This window comes from Mastigoproctus giganteus, chromosome 2, assembly GCF_048544385.1.
Source record: "Mastigoproctus giganteus isolate SK-2022 chromosome 2, ASM4854438v1, whole genome shotgun sequence".
NCBI lineage: Eukaryota > Metazoa > Arthropoda > Arachnida > Uropygi > Thelyphonidae > Mastigoproctus > Mastigoproctus giganteus.
This window is the reverse complement of record NC_143576.1, coordinates 261,495,486-261,516,333: the sequence shown is the minus strand read 5'-3', so window position 1 is coordinate 261,516,333 and position 20,848 is coordinate 261,495,486. Positions and strand designations below refer to the sequence as shown.

The 20,848-nt window shown below is 37.1% G+C and overlaps 1 protein-coding gene across 1 annotated transcript in view; it reads left to right on the top strand.

Moving 5' to 3' along the window:
- The window catches only part of LOC150090433 (uncharacterized), a 562,729-nt gene that overhangs the window by 218,187 nt on the left and 323,694 nt on the right, over positions 1–20,848 (top strand). Inside the window, exons 80-82 of the mRNA XM_090389881.1 lie at positions 1,003–1,059; positions 12,504–12,641; positions 17,404–17,597. Coding sequence (XP_090246007.1) covers positions 1,003–1,059; positions 12,504–12,641; positions 17,404–17,597 — 389 coding nt within the window. The remainder of the gene's footprint in view (positions 1–1,002; positions 1,060–12,503; positions 12,642–17,403; positions 17,598–20,848) is intronic.

The window sequence follows — 20,848 nt, the reverse complement described above, 5'->3', positions numbered from 1 at the left end:
GCTTGCTATTTGAGAGTCTAAAACATTGATGGAACTGATATTCAGGTGACACTTGAGTCAAGTGAACTGAATTTCAGCAAAGTTCAGTCGTTCTGCAACAACCAAATCCTCTGCTTGCACCTTCATGATATGTGTATGTAGAACACTTGTGTTGATATTGTTTCATTACGACTGCTTACATTTCTGCAACATTAGATCATTTATAAAATATTAGATATTATATATAATTATTTCCACTTAAACCAAAAAGATAACAATATAAGTTTAAAAGGGTATTTTGGATGTAGGTATTGAATAAGGAAAAACTATTGTAATAAGGAAAAAATTTTTGCATTAAGTGGCTTTTTAATTTTGATAGAAAACATAAAGGTATTGAAAAGCAACTTACATTTCAGTATGTCTCTGTATACCTTTTCCATAATGAAATTACACTTAAAAACTTTAAAAACTTATAGGTTATATGATTACTACCAGTTCTGCTTACAAAGAACAATTAAAAAATAAAACAAGAGCTTTCTTGCTAGCATCCTGCATGGAGGAACTAGGAAAAACAATGGATTACTCTCACTATCTTTAATGATGCTGCTGCATATAGGACATATGTGTAGTTCAAACCTGCTCGTTCTTTCCACATTTCATTTGAATAACTCTTATATATAATTGTAAAGAACAGTTGAAAAATTACATCATGATAATTCATGCACTGTATAGAATTTTTAATTTGTAGTTTGGTTTAAAATAAACATTTATATTTTGTGATCATGTTTCTGGAAATGCATTAACCTTTTCCTCATAATACTGTATATTAATATATTGATTAGCATAATATAAACCAGTGAAAACAATCATTCAACAACGATAATGATTCTTTATCGAACAGAACTTTTATAACAAGATTATTAAAAAAATTATATTGAATAAAAATTTAACTTCTGCACTCTATTAAAGTAATTATCTTCTTTAAATGTTAACACTATACATGGATATAATTTAATTTTCCAGCAACAACAACTGCTGAAACCACATTGATAGTTATTCCAGTGACATCCTTTTATGTTCGTAAGTAACTCTATAAATTATTTTTGTTGCTCATAGTTTTTGATTTTGTTGAGTTTAGCAGCCAGTAATTAAGAGCAGCTAATCCATATTCAGGATGAATTCACATGAATTCATCCTCTAGCACTCTTCATAAAAAAAAAAATTCTTTTAAATTGATTTGTCACTATTCATTTTTCTATAATTCTGAGAAGGAAAACTGGTCTTATATCCTCCTTAAAACAACTGTGGTTTAAAGTGTACCCTGCAGAAATATTTCAGAGGGGGATATTCACAAAAGTGAAATTAAATTATTGCAAAGCTATAGAGGGGGACTTAAAGGTGCTTTGATTCTCTGAAGAAATACATTTGCAGTTGTGAAATTCTTATTGACGCAGACCCTACATAGAAATAAAAAGCTCAAAATGCTTAATGAGATATTATTTCTCTGTTCTGCTAGCTTAGAATTTGATGACAAATTTGAAGTGATAAAAGCAAAGTCACCCTAAATATGATATAATGAAGTACAGAAGAATGACTACAAGAAATTTCAGGAATGAAAAACTCTAAAAGTGCCTGTTGAGATAGTGTGTCTCTTATCAATTCATTATAAACTGCAATGCTAAATTTAGAGAAAGAAAAAATAAAGTCCACCTAATAAAATTCTGATGGGAGTTGTGAGACATAAAAGAAAATAAAAATAGATTGGGAAATTCAACTGTGATGACCCATCTCCTCACCGAAGACTATAAGGCACACAACACCTGCTGTTGTGCCTTGTAGGAAGAACATAGGATTTTAATAACCTCTCAACCTAGCAAATGACAGCTCTTATTCCTACATGAGAACCAGTGAATGAATGCATTTCTTTTCAATAGAACTCTTGTAGCTTTGAAAAATGAGTGAAAACATGGGATCACAAATATAAATACCAAATAATAATGTTTCTGGAGAGATAAAACTAATGATGAAATTTTCAGAAAAGAACCAAATGAAACAAAAATTATTAAATATACAATGATTTAATAGACAAAAAAGCATGGTAGACAGGAAATTAATACCAAGTTATTCTTTGCATTCTTTTGGATTTTTATTAGATTTTCCACTATTACTACCCATGCTATGCCTTTTGCACAAGATATAATTTACATTTTTACTTTTGTGTGATATAATAGAGAATCCATTATTTACTTTCACATAATATGTTAAAACAAAATATTCTGACTTATTAAAAGTTACATTTTGTGACATTTCACACTTGCTCCATTTCAGCTGTTTTCTTGAGAATTTAAAAGCTTCTTTAATTTTAAACAAACAGCTCAAAGAAGCCTTTAGTAAAAAGTTAACAATTGTTAACCTCCTCAAAAGAAATTTAAGGCTCTTTTCTGGATGGAGAGAGTGGTTGATAAATGCAAAATAACTAAAAACACAAATCCATGCTTCTGGTATTAACCATGCATAAATATATTCCATTTACTGACTTTTCTTACATTTTTCTGTAAGATAGTTAATTAAAAATGTATTTCTTCTTCCCATAGTCTTTTAAAATTGATGTCTGCGAAAATAAAATAAAAACAGTTTTTCTTGTTTTTTTTTCAAAGAAAGCAATTTTAATTTGTAATTAATTTTATTTTTTAAATAAACTTTGCCAAGATCATATTCCAAAATAAGAGTACATTTTCTTGGTAAGCCAGGGACAATTAGCATCACTTTACATCACATCAATCAGTTCTAGACTTGTATAAACTTAAAGTGGAGTTCTTTAGATCGCCCCTGACTCTAAGGATTTTTTTTTTTTTTTGTATGAAAACCTAAAACCCTAGAGGTATTAGTATATTAGAAATATATATTAGAACATATAGTACTTAATACTGTGCTTGGGTTGGAGGTGGAGAAGTTGAAAGAAGATATTTGTTGACATTGGACTTGAACTTCTGTAGACTGTAATTTTCAGGAAATACGTATGAAGGAAGGTTGTTCCAGAAAACAACAGTTGAATGAATAAACGAGGAAGATGAAAAGAAGTTGGTTCTGTGAGTTTGAAGTTGGACAGTAAATGGATGTTGGCTGGTGGCGGCACATGTTCAGACTGTCTTGAAAGAGAGAGCGGGAATTATAGAATCCAATTCACAAGAACAGTGCCCATGGAAGTATCTGTAGAAAAGGCATGCAGCAGAAACAGTACATCTATGAGACAGAGAGTGAAGACACTCTGTTAGAGATGAGTCATTAATTAACCTAACTGCCCTATCCTGAATGGAATCTAAGAGCCTGAGAGAGGATTTGTTGGCACTGCCCTAGATGTGAGAACAATATTCCATGGTATAGCGGATTTGCGATTTGTTCGAGTGAACAGCTGTTTGGAAGAAAAATAACGATGAGAGCAAAAGAGAAAACCAAGTTTTTTGGATGCAGATGAAACAATATTTGTAATGTGCTTGTGCTGAGAGATATTAGAAGTCAGGATAATCCCCATAAAAAAGAAATATATCATATTGCCTAGAAATCAGAGTGCCACCAAAGATAAGCATAGGAACAGAAGAATCCTTTTTGCGAGATATAAGACAAGACTGAGTTTTAGAAGGATTGAAATCAACTAAGTTATCTTTGTTCCACTGGAGATTGGCATTTAAGGAATTGGTAGCAGATATTCAAGAAGTTAAAGCTGATTGAGCAGGGCAAGGTTTCTCAAACTGGAAAGTGGAATGCAATGTGCTATCATCACCAAAACTCAGGATAGGATTTCCGGTCAATGAAAGAATATCATTAATATACAAGAGGAAAAGAATGGGGGAAAAGAAATGAACCTTGGGGGATACCAGCATTAGTGTAGAAGTTAGAAGACAGAGAGCAATCTACCCTCATCCTCAGCGAGCAGTCAGAGAGAAAACTGGATAACCAATTACAAAAAACAGTTAGCAAACCATAAGTTGGAAACTTGTTTAGAAGACCTTTATGCCAAACATGATCAAAAGCCTTTGAGATGTCAAGAGCGACTGCTTGTGTTTCACCAAACTTTTCCATTGAATTTGTCCATAAATGGGTAACATAAACCAAATATCACCAGTGGATCAACACTGATGGAATCCATGCTGGTGATCGTTGATCAGACGGAAGGTTTCTATGTAGTTAAAGAGTTGGTGGGTAATTGATTTCTCCATTACTTTAGAAAGAGTAGAAGTAATTGCAATGGGACGATAATTGGATGGGAAGGATTTGTCACCCATTTTAGGAACTGGCTGTATACGAGTAAATTTCCAAGCAGAAGGAAAAACACCTTGGAATAAGAAAGTGGAAAAAGGCGACAAAAAACAGCAGTAAGTTCAGGAGCAAGGGTTTTGAGAACAAGTGGAGAAATAACATCAGGACCAGCAGCTTTCTTAGCATCAAGATTCGTCAAAATCCTTCTGACATCCTTTTGAGGAAAGATCACAGGAGGCATTGAATGGAGTGTGTTGGGAATGGTTGGAGGTGTTTTACCAAGATCATTAATACATGAGTTGGAAGAAAAATGGGATGCTAGCAGATCAGCTTTATCCTTGGCTGAAGTGACAATAGAACCATCTGATTTAGACAGAGGTGGTAGGAAAGATGGGCGAAAGTTGAGGCCAATAGCTTTGGCAAGAGACCAGTATGCTCGGCTACCATTAGGGCAAGAAGCAAGTTTTCTACTCTTAGCCTGTTCAAAATCTAGTTTGGGCTGATTAATAACTGCTTTACAATTATTGCAACCTTTGGTGTAGGCAAAAAATGAAACTGAAGAATTGGAAACAAGCCAATTACGATATGCAACATTCTTTTCTCGAACAGCCTTAGCACATTTATTGGAAAACCAAGGTTTAGATAAAGGACGAGATTTGGATCTCGCCATGGTGTTCATCATAACCTCAAAGAACATCAGTCATACTGCATGACAAAAGAGATGGGGAAGGATTGACCGGAACTTAGCTCTGGAGACTAAACATGGGTTCCACCACTTCGAGACTCCAATAAGCAAAGTTGTGGTATTGCACTGGTTGATGAGAGTCGTCTACCACCTAGTATTGCCTGGTAACACAGAGGGGGATGGCATTCCTCCATGTGGTGTGGGTGCCACACCTTGACCCATGCTTACATTGGTTCAGACCTGGGTGGTCACCCACAGTGTGCTTGTGCATGTGGGTTATACCCGGGATTACTAACAGTCCCATCGTGAAGGTGCAGGGGTGACTAAGGATGCTCTCATAATTATGGCTAAGGGTTTACTTACTTCCCTCTTGCTGCCTCCTTCATTAAAATTGGATAGATTCCATCTGCCTCAGGTGCCTTTTTTATGTTTAACTTCAACATTTTCTCCTCCACTTTACTCTCAGTTATTACAAAATCACTTAGCTCCCTTTTAGAGTTTCATAATCTTCTGGCATTCCCCACCTTGAATAACCCCTCTTGTGTGAATGTAGATGCAAAATACTCATTCAGTTTATCAGCTACTTGAGCAGGATTGCCAATAGTCGAACTATCTATGTTAAATGTACCAATCTGATTCATCCCCTTCCTTCTAGAGTTTACATATTAGTAAGAAGTCCTTGTTTTTCTTTGCATCCTTTGCCAAAGATTTCTTGTAATCTGCCTTTGCCTGCCTAAACTCTTTGTGACTTGATTACAGACTAGCTTATATGTGCCATAGGCTTCTGTGTCACCTAATAATTTATATGCATCCCATGCATTTTTCTTCTCTGCCATGAGCCTCATTAATTCATCCGACATTGATTTAGGCCTGAACCTTGAACAGTATTTTTTAGTTGGTATGAAAAGCCTAGTAGCCTCCAAGATTAAGTTCCCAAAGGCTTCCTATTTAGAATTCACCATTGATAACATCATCAGTTGATCCACTGTATAGAATTTAAAAACTGTCTGAGACCACTGTATTCACCTTTATGAAAACAAAAACCCTTCCCTTTACCTTGATGGTAGTCAAGTCACAGTGATCACTGTGATCACTATCACTTAGTAGTTCCTTTATCTGCAAATTTTTAATGCATGAATAATCACTGCTGATAATCAGATCAAGGGTATTACTCCCTCTGGTTGCACCTTGAACATGTTGCAGTAGAAAACAATCCTCCAATAAATGCACAAAAGTCTTGGGCGCCTTCGTAGCCAGGTGGGCAGGAGCCGCAGTGCGCAGCACACGCTTCTTGATTAGACCAGGGATCGAGCCCGTGACCACCAAATATGGAGGATGTGGAAAGGTCAGGGAATGACTACCGCATATCCCCAGAGCAATATGGTCTTAGTTGCTAATGCTCCTAAAAACCAAATAACAACAACAACAACAAAAGTCTTGGTAGACTGTGAGTGACAAAAGCACAAGTTCCAGTTAATTATTTTTGGAAAGTTAAAATCCCCCATTACAAGACATTCTGATTTACTGGCCCATTCTTTTTCTCTGCACAACTGTTCATTGTACTCATCAGAGTCATAGACCTATAACATACTCCTAATCTTATTTTCCCTTTTCCAGTGTTTCTGTTACACCAAACAGATTCAGCAATGCACTGTCCACCCGTGTCAACTGGATGCACTTCCTTAGATTTTATGTGTTTCTTATCTAACAGCATAACCCTCCTGTCTGTCCTTTCTGTACAGATTATACTCCCCAAATTCCAATTCCACACTGCTTATATCTGTGTGACACCATGTCTCTGATATCCCAACAATATCTGCCTTTGATGTCTTGATCAGCACTTCAAATTCATCAATTTTATTTACTATACTTCTAGCATTAGTGTACATGCAAGTATACATACACTTGTTTTTACATATAGGCACCTCCGTAGCCAGGTGGGAAGGAGCAGCAGTGCGTAGCACACGCTTCTTGATTAGACTGGGGTTCGAGCCCGTCACCACTAAATACAGAGGATGCAGAAAGGTCAGGGATTGACCACCGCATATCCTGGAGCAATATGGCCTTAGTTGCTAATGCTCCTAAATAACAAACAAACAAACAACAACTTGTTCTTACTCTTAGTTACCTTAACACAGCCCATGTATTTACTTGTTCCATGATGACTCTCAGCAGCTCTTGAACTCACCAGCAACTTGCTTTCCAGGCTGCTGCTCCTTACAATAGAGGCAGTGCAAGAATCACTTTCGCCTCTGCCTGCAGCTACTGTTAATCTTTTAGTCTGTGAATCCCCCAATCTAGCAGTTTTCCGACCCACCTAACAGTGCCTTGATAGCATCAGCAAATATTCTTGCACCTTTTCTATTTAAATGTATCCCATCCCTGTAGAAGCAGTCTCTCCTGTTAGCAAGCACAGACCACACTGAAAAAAATTCTACCCCATGAGCCTTGCACAATCTCTGCAGAGCAAATTGATTGACAAGGTTCTCATCATATACTCTCTCCTATCATGTCTGGGCAGAATTGCAGAAACTTTCAAATTTAATCCTAACTCGCGACTTTTTTTCCAGCATTGACCTGCACTTGTTAAGTTTGTTTGTTATTTGATTTTTAGGAGCATTAGCAACTAAGGCCATATTGCTCCGAGGATATGCAGTGGTCATTCCTTGACCTTTCCGCATCCTCCATATTTGGTGGTCACGGGCTCGAACCCCAGTCTAATCAAGAAGTGTGTGCTACACACTGCTGCTCTTGCCCACCTGGCTACGGAGGCGCTAGTTAAGTAAATCTGCAGATCTCTTACTCTTAAGGTCATTAGTGCCAAGGTCTACAACAGTATCATTTTTTATGCCCTTAAAAAATAATATCTGCCCTACAATATAAAAAAATTTTGCTCCTGGCAGACATACCTTAGTCCTGTTCCACCTATCCTTTTTGCATAATATATTCCCTGCCTCCATGACAATAGAGTCACCCACAATAACTAGTTTCTGTAGGACCAGCACATTCGGCCTTGGAGATTGCCACTGTGTTGCCTGATGCACAGGAGTGAGCTCTGGCATTGAATTGGGCAGCTGGGAGCTTGATGGGCCCTTATATTAATTTATTTGAGGTCATTTGCCCTACACTTCAAACTCTCATAGATGTCAATGAGAAGGCTGAGTTAGCATTAGCATTAGTAGAGGCATATGATGCAAGAAAGCAAGCTTATGCAGCATCAGCCAAAAAAAAAAAACAAAACACACTTCCACTTCACCCCTCCGTTCGTTCAAAATACCTGTCCAGCTGAGCCTTAAATTTATTTAGGCTATCAACTTCCACAACAAGGGATGGAAGTCTGTTCCACCAACCAACTACCCGCTGGCTAAAGGCAAATTTCCGCAATCTATCCTGCATCTGTCTTTCCTCAATTTGAATTTATGCCCTCTCAGGTGATTATTCTGAGCAAGAGGAAGAATCTCATCAGCATTGAGCATGCTCAAATCATTCAAGGCTTTATACACCTCTATCACATCACCTCACCGTTGCCTAGTCTCCAAACACTGTAATTTACAAAACTTAAGCCTTTCTTCGTAAGAGTACCCCTTTGTTCCATTCACTAATCTTGTTGCCCTTCTCTGTACTCATTCCAGCAACTCTACATCCTTCTTGAAATGAGGCCTCCAGACCTGTATATTCAAGGTGTGGCCTGACCATTGCCTTATACAAGGGAATAATCACCTCCTTATCCCTGCTAGAAAAATTCCTGTATATCATTGACAAGACACCATGAGCTACTCTTGCAGCCCATCTGCACTGCTCAGAGAACTTCATATGTGCCTGCACAATTACCTCCAGGTTCTTTTCATTCTCTACCACTGTCAGTGTAGTACCACAGAGTCGATACGTTGCTGTGGGGTTGCTGTTTTCCATATGTTGTCAATGTTAAACATCATTTGTCACCTCTCAGCCCATCTGCTCAACTTTTCCAGATCCTGTTGCAGCAGCATGGTGTCAGTAGTGTCCTTAACAACCCTGCCAACCTTTGTATCATCTGCAAACTTGGACATTAAGCTTGATATATACCATCATCAATATTATTTATAAATACAGAAAACAATAATGGACCCAACAGTGAACCCTGAGGGACTCCACTAATAACATTAGTCCACGATGAGCAGTGTCCATTGATTATCACTCTCTGTCTTCTCCCCCTCAACCACACCTTTAACCATAGCAGCAATTTGCCTCCAATGTCACACTGCTCCAATTTGTGCAGCAGTCTTCTATGTGCAACAGTATCAAAAGCCTTTCTCAGATCCAAGTATATAATATTTAAGTTATTCCCTGCATCCAGTTCTTTTGTGACTGCATCATAGTATCCAATCAGATTGGTCAGGCAAGACTTCCCCTTAACAAAACCGTGCCGTGTCTGAGCTATAACTGAAATCTTGTCTAGATGATCCTGTAGTGTTTCTTTAACCAGTGACTCCATTAATTTTCCTGGAACAGAAGTTAAACTCACAGCTCTATAATTACTTGTGTCAGCCTTTGATCCCCCTTTGTGAATTGGGGTCACATTTGCACAACTCCAGTCTATGGGTACCTCCCCTGAGTCCAAGGAAGCTCTCAAAATTATAGCTAAGGGTTTGCTTACTTCCTTTGCCACCTCCTTTAATATAACTGGATAGATCCCATCCACCCCAGGTGCCTTTCTTGTGTTTATCTTCAACAATTTCTTCTCCATTTACTCTCAGTTATTACAAGATTCTCTAGCTTACTGCCAGAGTTGAATACACCTCTGGCATTCCCCTCGCTGAATAACTCCTCATGTGTGAATGTCGATGCAAAATATTCATTTAGTTTGTTAGCTACCTGAGCAGGATCAACAACTGTTGAACCATCAATATCAAGTGGACCAATCTGATTCATCCCCTTCCTTCTAGAGTTTACATAAGTAAAGAACTCTTTCCTGTTTTTCTTTGCATCCCTTGCCAAAGATTTCTCGTAATCTGCCTTAGCCTGCCTAACCTCCTTTCTAACTTGGTTGTATCTATCATAGGCTTCTGTGTCACGTGTTAATTTATATGTATTCCATGCAATTTTCTTCTCTGCCATATGTCTCATTAGTTCATCTGACATCCATTTAGGCCTAAACCTTGAACAATATTTCTTAGTTGGTATGTAAAGCCTAGTAGCTTCCAAGATAAGTTCTTTGAATGCTTCCCATTTTGAATTTGCTGTTGGTAACATCATCAGTTGGTCCCACTGTATAGAATTTAAATATTGTTTCAGACCATCGTAGTCACCATTACGAAAGCAAATAACTTTCCCTTTACCCCTGATGGTAGTTACCTCTTTGAGTAAATCCCACTTGAGCACACTGTGATCACTGCCACCTAGTGGTTCCTCTATCTGCAGATTCTTAATGCATTAGCATTAGCATTAGTAGAGGCATTTGATGCAAGAAAGCAAGCTTATGCAGCATCAGCCAAAAAAAGAAAAAGAAAAAAAAAAAACCACTTCCACTTCACCCCTCTGTTCGTTCAAAATACCTGTCCAGCTGAGCCTTAAACTTATTTAGGCTATCAACTTCCACGACAAGGGATGGAAGTCTGTTCCACCAACCAACCACTCGCTGGCTAAAGGCAAATTTCCGCACGTCTATCCTACATCTGCCTTTCCTCAATTTGAATTTATGCCCTCTCAGGTGATTATTCTGAGCGAGAGGAAGAATCCCATCAGCATTGAGCATGCTCAAACCATTCAAGGCTTTATACACCTCTATCAGATCACCTCGCTGGTGCCTAGTCTCCAGACACTGTAATTTGCAAAATTTAAGCCTTTCTTCGTAAGAGCACCCCTTTGTTCCATTCACTAATTTTGTTGCCCTTCTCTGTACACGTTCCAGGAGGTCAACATCGTTCTTGAAATGAGGCCTCCAGACCTTTATACAGTACTCTAGGTGTGGCCTGACCATTGCCTTATACAAGGGAATAATCACCTCCTTATCCTTGCTAGAAAAATTCCTATATATCATTGACAATACACCATGAGCTACTCTTGCAGTCCATCTGCACTGCTTAGAGAACTTCATATATGCCTGCACAACCACCCCCAGGTCCCTTTCATTCTCTACCACTGTCAGTGTAGCACCACAGATTCTTAATGCATGAAGAATCTCTACTGATAATCAAATCAAGAGTATTACTCCCTGAAAAGTTGCCTCCCGAACATGCTGATGTAGAAAACAATCATCCAATAAATCCACAAAAGCCTTGCTAGTGTGTGAGTGACCAACCCACAAATTCCAGTCAATATCTGGGAAATTAAAATCCCCCATTATAAGACTCGCTGATTTACTGGCCCACTCTATTTCCCTGTACAGTTTCTTATTATACTCATCAGAGTCATTAGGCGTATAGCACACTCCTACTCTTAATTTTAATCTCCCAATTCTTATGTCACACCAAACTGACTCAACACTGCACTGTCCAGCTATGTCGACTGGCTTCACTTCCTTGGATTTTATGTGTTTCTTAACTAACAGCATAATCCCCTCCTCCCTTCCTATCCTGTCTATCCTTTCCCTAAACGTTGTACTCCCCAAATTCCAGTTCTACATTCCTTATATCTGTGTGATACCACGTCTCTGATATCCCAATAATATCTGCCTTTGATGCTTTGAGCAATACCTCAAATTCATCAAATTTATTTACCAAACTCCTAGCCTAATTGGTTGGTGCCTAATGTCTTCACAGTCTCTGCACCTAGCACACATAAAAATTGTGTTGATCATTCCTGTTCTAGACAGGTTTGCAAACATTTCATATTTTGCACATTGTTTTAGACTATGATGCCTTGGAGAATAGTCCCCTTCAGTTCTCCCACAAGCCACAGCACTCTGGCTATTCTGTGAGCACTGCTTTGCTGCTCTAGTCTAGGTCATGATTCCGTTAAGTATAATTTAATTAACAATGAACTTTAATAAGATTAATAAATTTTACTGATTAATTGATAATACACTACTATACTAATCTAACAGATTTCTAATACAGTGCTATGTTTTTCGCTATCTAGTTTTATGTTAACCTTAACCTATTCCATATCATATAGAACGTGCCAAGATCCTGCCAGAACCTGCCAAGTCTGAGTTCAAACAATATCGGCAAGTTACAAACATAAAATCTATGGACACTTAGTATTAACTTTCAAAATCACTATCTAAATTCAAAAATAAACCACGGATCTTGGCTAGATCTATAAAGCTAGTTATAGAAAATAATTTAGTATAACAATTAAGTCAATAAAATGACTAAATATAAATTAAAACTTAGCATTCGCCGGAGCTGCAAAAATCTTGGTTCACATGGTAATAGCCTCATCAAACAGAATAATAAACCTTATATGAATGGGATGTGGATGTCAAAGAAAAGTTGGCTTAGGGTCCCATAATCCTTTGAGCCAGTTCTGGTTTACTGTATTTAAGTTTATGTGAATCACTCCAGAAGACTCCATGGATGTATGATGATAAAAATGGTAATAATCAATTTGATTACAATTTTTTCTCATAATATTTCATTCAAACTTTTTGTTTTTTCAGCACCATGCTCTGAATTTGTTCCTCTTATTGACGGGCCAGAACCTCTACCTGACTCCAAGCTTCGTTCCTCTAGTAGTATGTCATATGTTACTGGACCTCAAAATGTTCGCCTCAGCACAATGAAGGGAAAGAAATTTGGTAAATTTAATTTATATTTTGCTTGTTATTCTGTTAAGACACAATAACTGCCATTGCTCACTACCTAAAAGCATTATTTATATCTTAAACCGTTTTATGTTTTCTTGAATTTAAGTACTCATAATGCATAAAGTTACTGGCTTATAATGAACTTCAATATAATGCACTGACATGAGGTGAAACATTAACTGAATTATGTAATTAATAATACAAGTTTAATTATTATCAGAAAATGTTTGACACATTTGGGTCACTGATTAAAATTGAAATCTTAGTTGAATTTCATTTAAAGTTGGTAGTAGCCTGCAAACTGTTCCAGGTAAATTTTCTGGAGGGCAGAATAAATCAAGGCACCTTATATGCTCATGAATCCCATGTTAGTAAACAAAATAGCAGAGCAGTTTACCTTATAGTGAAGCAAAAGTTTAAGCCTAAGCTTTCTTTCCTGAAACAAAGGATGTAATTGCTGCACAGAGAGAATTTTGGACCTTTTTTGAAACTTGTTGGGCATCTTCATGAAACATGACATTCCAGTTATCCCAGCAGTTCAAAGAGAAGGATGTGTAAAGGAATGTAAATGGCATTGCACAGACTAGGAAAATGATCAAGCATCAAGCAGTAAATGAAGAAAAGTCAAAAAAAGAAAAGCAGCTAAAGCATGAAAGTTAAAAAACAAAAAGCAAAGTCAGAAAAGTCAAAAGCAGTTGCAAACTTGGAACATGGTGGTGTTCTGTAAAACAAATGCTTCAATTGGATTTGAAAATGTTCCCATGCAAGAAAGATTACAGTGCTGCATAAACTTTCTGAAAACAACAGACAGAGATGACAAATTCAGCACATGAGATAAGGGAGAAATACAGTGCTGCACAACAACAACAGGGACTATGAACAAGCAGAGCATACGATTTTGGACAAAAGAACCTCCCCACCAGCTTAATGAGAAAAGCAGTAATGGAGGAAACTCATGTGAGTAGCCTTATCAAATCATGGTTTAGTTAGGCTCTCCAATTAAATCATTAACTTGCACTCCAGAATGACTTCCTACAGAGCTCATGGCAACTCAGCTTTCTGTGGACACCCAGTGATTTATATAAAATGGTGCCATACCACATAAATCTAATGTTGTTTTTGATTTTTTGCACACTTATTTTAGCCCACATATTGTTATTTTATCCTGATTGTCACAACAGCAAGTATTTTTTGCTACTATTGAGTCCAGACATCCATGGGACTACCTTGTTGGGTTTCTTGAAAGAGTGGTTTTACAGATAGTCTGTTACACTCCTACATTGTTCAGTTATGTTGCAAAATTGACAAGGATATTGTTGTATCATTACAAATGTTGTACATCTTGAGGAACTGGTTCATAAAAAGTGGAGGACATATTGAACATGGGAAAAAAATAAGAATCTTTTTCCAAGAATCAGAACATAAAATTTAATAACGTTTGTAAAAATTAATGAATAAATGAGTTTCTTGGGAAACATTTAAATATGTCAGCATTTTTGTGCCACCCACCTATTTCTAATATCATTAGTAGTAACATGTAGCAACAGATAAGCCTAAGCCTATGGAGCCCCTTTAGCATTAATGGAATCTTAAATGTAGTTCACTCATCAATGAACTCACCAGAATAATAGTTTCCCAACAAAATATAACATCCATTGTACAAAATAAAACATTTGATGTGAAATGTTTGGATATATTTTAATATACAAGAAAAATTAGCATTAGCAAGGGCACATGATGCAAGAAAGCAAGCTTATATAGCATCAGCCAAAAAAAAACAAAAAAAAACACCCATCCACTCGCTCCAAATGTTTGTCTAGTTCTGCCTTAAATCTCTTTAAGCTATCAACTTCTACAATGACAGATGGAAGTTTGTTCCAGCAATCAACTACCTGCTGGCTAAAGGCAAACTTCTGCACATCTATCCTATAACTGTCTTTCCTCAATTTGAATTTATGCCCTCTCAGGTGATTATTCTGAGCAAGAGGAAGAATCCCATCAGCATTGAGCATGCTCAAGCCATTCAAACCAAATGTGAAGTACTGCATATGGGTAGCAGTAACCCAAGAGAAATGTACCAACTCTGTGCTACTACACTCAGGGAGGTGGAGAATGAAAAAGACCTGGGGGTAATTGTGCAGTCAGATATGAAGTTCTCCAAGCAGTGCAGATGGGCTGCCAGAGCAGGTCATGGAGTTTTGTCAATATATAGGAATTTTGCTAGCAGAGACAAGGAGGTGATTATCCCTTTGTATAAGGCAATGATCAGGCCACACCTTGAGTACTGTATATAGGTCTGGAGGCCTCATTTTAGGAAGGATGTAGAGTTGCTAGAACGAGTACAGCCAAGAGAAGTGCAACAAGATTGATGAGAGGAACAAAAGGGTGCGCTTATGAAGAAAGGCTTAAATACTGCAAGTTGTAGCATCTGGAGAATAGGCACCTCCGAGATGATCTGATTGAGGTGTATAAGGCCTTGAATGGTTTGAGCAGGCTCAATGCTGACAGGATACTTCTGCTTTCAGACTAAGAACCTGAAGGGAATAGATTCAAATTGAGGAAAGACAGTTGTAGAATAGATTTGTGAAAGTTTGCCTTTAGTCAACGGGTAGTTTGCTGGAACAGACTTCCATCTATTGTTGTGGAAGTTGATAGCTTAAATAAATTTAAGGCTGAACTAGACACACATTTGGAGTGACCGGATGTGTGAAATGAGAAGGATTTTTTTTTTTTTTTTTTTTGGCTGATGCTGTATAAGCTTGCTTTCTTGCATCGTATGCCTCTGCTAATGCTAATCACAGGTGATTGTCAGATCACAAATATTACTCTGTCTTTTGCCTCTAACATGCTGCTGCAGAAAACAGCCATCCAATAAATCTATAAACATTTTGCTAATGTGTGAATGATATACTGCAAGTTCCAGTCAATATTTGATAATTTAAAATCTCACTTTGTAAGACATTCTAATTTACTAGCCTAATCTCTTCCTCTTTACAGTTGTTTGTTGTACTCAAAACACACTCCCTACTCTCAAATTTGCTTTCCAAGCACTTATGTCCTACTAAACTGACTGATTACACTGGCCAGCCATGTTAACTGAATGCACTGCCTTAGATTTTATGTGCTTCTTAACTAAGAGCATAAACTTCCCCCATCTTCTCTGTCTTTTCTATAACACCAGTTGCTGGTTAACAACCCCTCTAACAGAACACCTCACCACTATACACAGCAAATGTTTTGACTTATGCCAAGAACAGATGACTCAGTGGCATATGGGGGGAACCTGGAGCCCACAACAAAGTACACAGTGACAATAACAAAGTCCTTTCTGTATATATTATACTCTCCTTATTCAAACTCTGCATTCCTTATATTTGAGTGACACCATGTCTCTGATATCCAGATAGTCATCAAATGTCTGCATTTGATGAATTGACCGGCAGTTCAAATTCATCAAATTTATTTACCATGCTCCTAGCATTGGTGTGCATAAAAGCATACATGCACTTATGTTTACTCTTATTTATCCTAACACAGCCCATGTATTTACTTGTTCTATGAAATCTTTAATTTTATGGAACAAGTAAATATATAATTTAAACAGCAGGCCTTGAAATCTCTGACATCTTGCTATTGTTAATCAATTAATCTGTGTATCCTCCCGAAACTATCAGTTTTTCAACTCATCTAACACTGCCATAGGAGAATATTTGATAGCCCAAGAATATTCAATACCAGCAACAAATATTCTTGCACCTCTTCTATTTAAGTGTATCCCATCCTTGTAAAAACAGTCCTGTTTACAATCAGAGACCAATCTGAAAAAAATTCTACCCTAAGAGCCTTGCACAATCTCTCCAGGGCCAAATTGATTGATGAGGCTCTCATCTACTTCCTCTTGTCATGTCTGGCACAATTGTAGACACTTTCAAATTTAACCCTGACTTCCAACTTTTTTCTCAACATTGCCCAACACTTGTTAAGTAGGTCCTTTGATCTCCTACTCTTAATGTCATTAGTTCTAATGTGTACAACAATCTCATCTATTGTGCCTTTAAAAAATGATATCTGCTCTACAACATCATCAACTTTTGCCCCTGGGAGACACACCCTAGTCCTATTTAACCTATGCTTTTTGTACAATATATTTCCTGTTTCCCTGACAATTGAGTCACCAACAATAACTAACTCCTGTGGGACCAGCACATTCTGCCTTGGGTATTGCTGCTTTGTTGCCTGATGTGCAAATATAAGCCCTGGTGTTGAGGTGGGCAGCTGAGTGCTTGATCTCCCCTCCCAATTTAATTCCTTCAAGGGCTCCACCCATCCTTGCATCATTTATCAGTACATGATAAAACTAAGTGCCTATGCTGTTAAAGTAATTTTTAAAATATAAAATAATTTAAACGGTATATTGTACAGCCATATATTTTATAACTCACTTCTTTCATCTACAGTGTTGTTTAATTGTGCCAGCTTTTCAACTATAATATCTGCTCTAGTTGCCTATGATACAGTAGTTGGATGTCATGTAAAATTGTGACTGCATTCGTGTACATCAGAAAACTATAATGCCTTTTCTTATGAATTTTTAATATAGTAATTTGAATTTACTTATGAATTATTAAAGTTAACAATCTGACTGTTACTTTTTTGTTGTCTTTATAAAGATTTCCACATATCATTTTATTTAAACCAAGTATTTCCTATTAGAACAAATTTAAAATTTCATAATACTGAAGTTTTATTTTAGGTGGTGCTTGGACTGCAGCTGTAAATGATGATAAGCAGTTCATTGAAGTTGATTTAGTAAATCCAAGAATCATTTATGGTATCATAACCAAAGGAAAGGCTGGCTCACCAGAGTGGGTAACTGCTTTCTCTGTTCTGTACAGTACAGATGGAAATTATTACAAATACTACAGTAATTTAGATGGAACCATAAAGGTAAGAATAGTCTTTTCAATTTGTCATTATAGTGAAGTGTTATATTAAATATGTTTGATATTTAATATCACACATTAAATATTTGTGATATTAAATATAGTGTGATATGTTATTTACTTGTATGTGTTGTTTTCATTATTGAAGGTGACATACTTGTGACATACGAGATTGCATCAAAAAGATGGTGAATGATTTTATAATTCAGGTGATTTCAAGTCCTCTTGGAATTAGCAAATATGTGGATGGGGGTGTGTTAGGGTTACTAAAAGTAAAAACATGTTCGTGTATATTTGCAGGTAGTTTACATCTACCAACTAGGAGCATACTACATGCATTTGATTAATTTGAAGCTACATTTTAAACTCTCATTACAATAATAGACAGGAGGGGGAGTTATGCTCTTAGCTAGAAGCTAATAAAATCTAAGACAGTCATTGACTGGAACTTGTAGATTGGTCACTGTTCCACAGGTTTTCTTCTTCTGTTTTAGCGTTCCTACCAATTAACGTTCTCTGTGAATTACTCGGCTTCCGACAAGGCTGCACGCTAAGATGTGTTTCCAGAAGACCTGGGTTTAATATGATCATCTAACAGTTACTTCAGGACAAAAAATCTTGCACCCTCAAGCCCACAGCATCAAGATCGCATTGTGATTTTTCACCCAGAGGTACATCTTAGATAAGGGGCCCCTGGAGTGACCGCAATTAATGGTTCTTTAAATAAGCTTATTCAGTGAATTATGTGCAACTAGGAAGAATGGTCAAGAGACAAAAAGGGTAAACAAACAAAACAGGATTTATTAAAAATACAAAATTATACAGCAGATTATTAAACAAAATATATCATGATTTGTGTGACACTTGTACGAGGCAGATTATATACAACTAGATAACAGGTTAAAACATTACTGCTGTTGGTATAGCTGAATAATAGTGTTCTTCATGTCAGCTTTTTTGCTTGTCACTCTTACAGGAATCAAAATGATTGTTGTTTGTCATAACGTACAACTGTTCTAATGCTAGAACAGGAAACTATATTAACTTAATAGTGTAATTAGTATTTTGACAACTAGGTTGATAAGTCACATTATCTGTTAAAACTGAGTACTAAGAAAATGATACAATTGTCTGATAGTCTATGAGGAAAGATGTCTTGTAAATGCATTAAAACGAGTGTAAAAGGGTAGATTCGACTTTGGGCAATTTAGTATAATCTGTTCTTAAGCAACAAGGGTTAACTTACCCGAATAATTCTGCACCGACTTAGTTCTGGACCAAATGTTCATTGTGGCTCTTTTCACATCTTTTCTTAGAGATTATTCTCCTTCTTCTTTGCTCACACACTCTCCAAAATCGGCCAAAAACTCCCACTGCTCACTCCTTTCTGCAAAGTCTCACCCAAAGTTAACTCTCTTGCTTTCCCCTTTCAAATTATATATATCTCTGCGTCCCCCTAACTGAAATTTCCCATGACCTTTAGTGATCTCACGCGTCAATAATGTGGGGAAAAGCATTACACTTGTGACTGCCAACTCGTGGGATTTGACACTCTAAAAATGATATGTTATATTAATGTGTTTATAGAGTTCTGATTATGCAAGACGTGCTGTGTCTTGTTCTGCTAATTCTACTCTTATAACAATAGTCGCCTTCTGCCTACACCATTCTTGGGACATTACGTGTTCGATGCTTGCCCTTTACACAGGAGAACGGCATGACATCATCGACCGACTAATAGTGGTGTAATATTTCAGCGGTCGCGTCCCCTGGAGCGTTCGAAATGAAAGTAAAATGCACAAGCTGCAAAAGTGATGCTATTTCTTTTAGTTGTACAGGTAGCGGCAAAAGTATAGGACACTATGAGGAATGAATGCTTCTCGAAAGCAAGCAAAAGGGATAATATTTTTCATATACCTTCCTCTTACGGCCGTAAATTTTGTGCAAAGGGAAAAGAGAATTTCACATGCTCAAAATTTACAAGTTTCTTAGAAGTGCGGACGTGCCTTTCTGCTGCTCTTCGAACAGAGAAGTTTTTTCTGATTTATTTTCTGCTTTATTAGTTTAAATTGACATATTAACTTATTTTCTAGAGTAGCTTTATATTCCTATTAGGGTACTTAAGTTTAAAGTAACTTAGATAGAGATTTTGTAGGTATTACTTAGTATCGGAAAGGGTATCAAATACACATGTTTACCGTTCATAAATATCCGCCATTGTTACGGGAAAATTAATCAGTAAAATCTATTAATCTTGTCGAACTTCATTTGCAATTAAATTGTACTTTTAACTATACATATAACCACTTAGGTTACGTAACATAAATAATTAGTAAAAACAAATAATTAATACATAACTTGATACGAAAGTTATATAAAGGGATTTCGTAGATAACACTCGTTACTGAAACATAAATATTTCGTAGATAACACTCGTTACTGAAACGTAAATATTTCGTAGATAACACTCGTTACTGAAACGTAAATATTTCGTAGATAACATTCGTTACTGAAACATAAATATTTCGTAGATAATACTCGTTACTGAAACATAAATATAGCGTTATAACTGTGCTTGGATACAAGTTTAGGATTTAATTTTGTACAGAAATTGAAATTTTATTGAAAGTAAATCTAAATCATGACTCAAACCAGAGCAGCAAAGCAAAGGGCTCAAGCTAATGGGAATACTGTGGCCCAGGGGAGAACTGAGGGGGGCAGTTGTCCTCTGAATCACAGCCTTTTAAGATGCACTATTTGCTTGATGTTTGCGGAGCAGTCAAGTATGGGACATGATACTGCCGTGGGGGGATGTCTTTGTATGTGTGCGATGCAAGGAGTGTAAGGAGATAAGGCGACAACTCAGCGTTTTTATGGGCCTATATGAGAGCTTGAAGGACAGGGTGGATGCCCTCGAAGGATTACAAGTGAGGGGCCCATCAAGCTCTCAGCTGCCCACACCAATGACAGAGCTTGTACTTGGTCATCGCAACACAGCGGCAACCCCCAAGGCAGAATGCGCTGGTCCCAAAGGAACTAGTAGTTGTTGGTGACTCTATTGTCAGGGAAACGGGAAACATGCTTTGTAAAAAGGATAGGTGGAACAGGACCAGGGTATGTCTGCCAGGGGCAAACGTTGATGACGTTGTAGAGTGGATATCATCTTTTAAGGGCACAAAAGGTGATATAGTTGTACACGTTGGCACCAATGATATTAAGAGTAGGAGACCGGCGCAATTACTTGACAAGTACAGG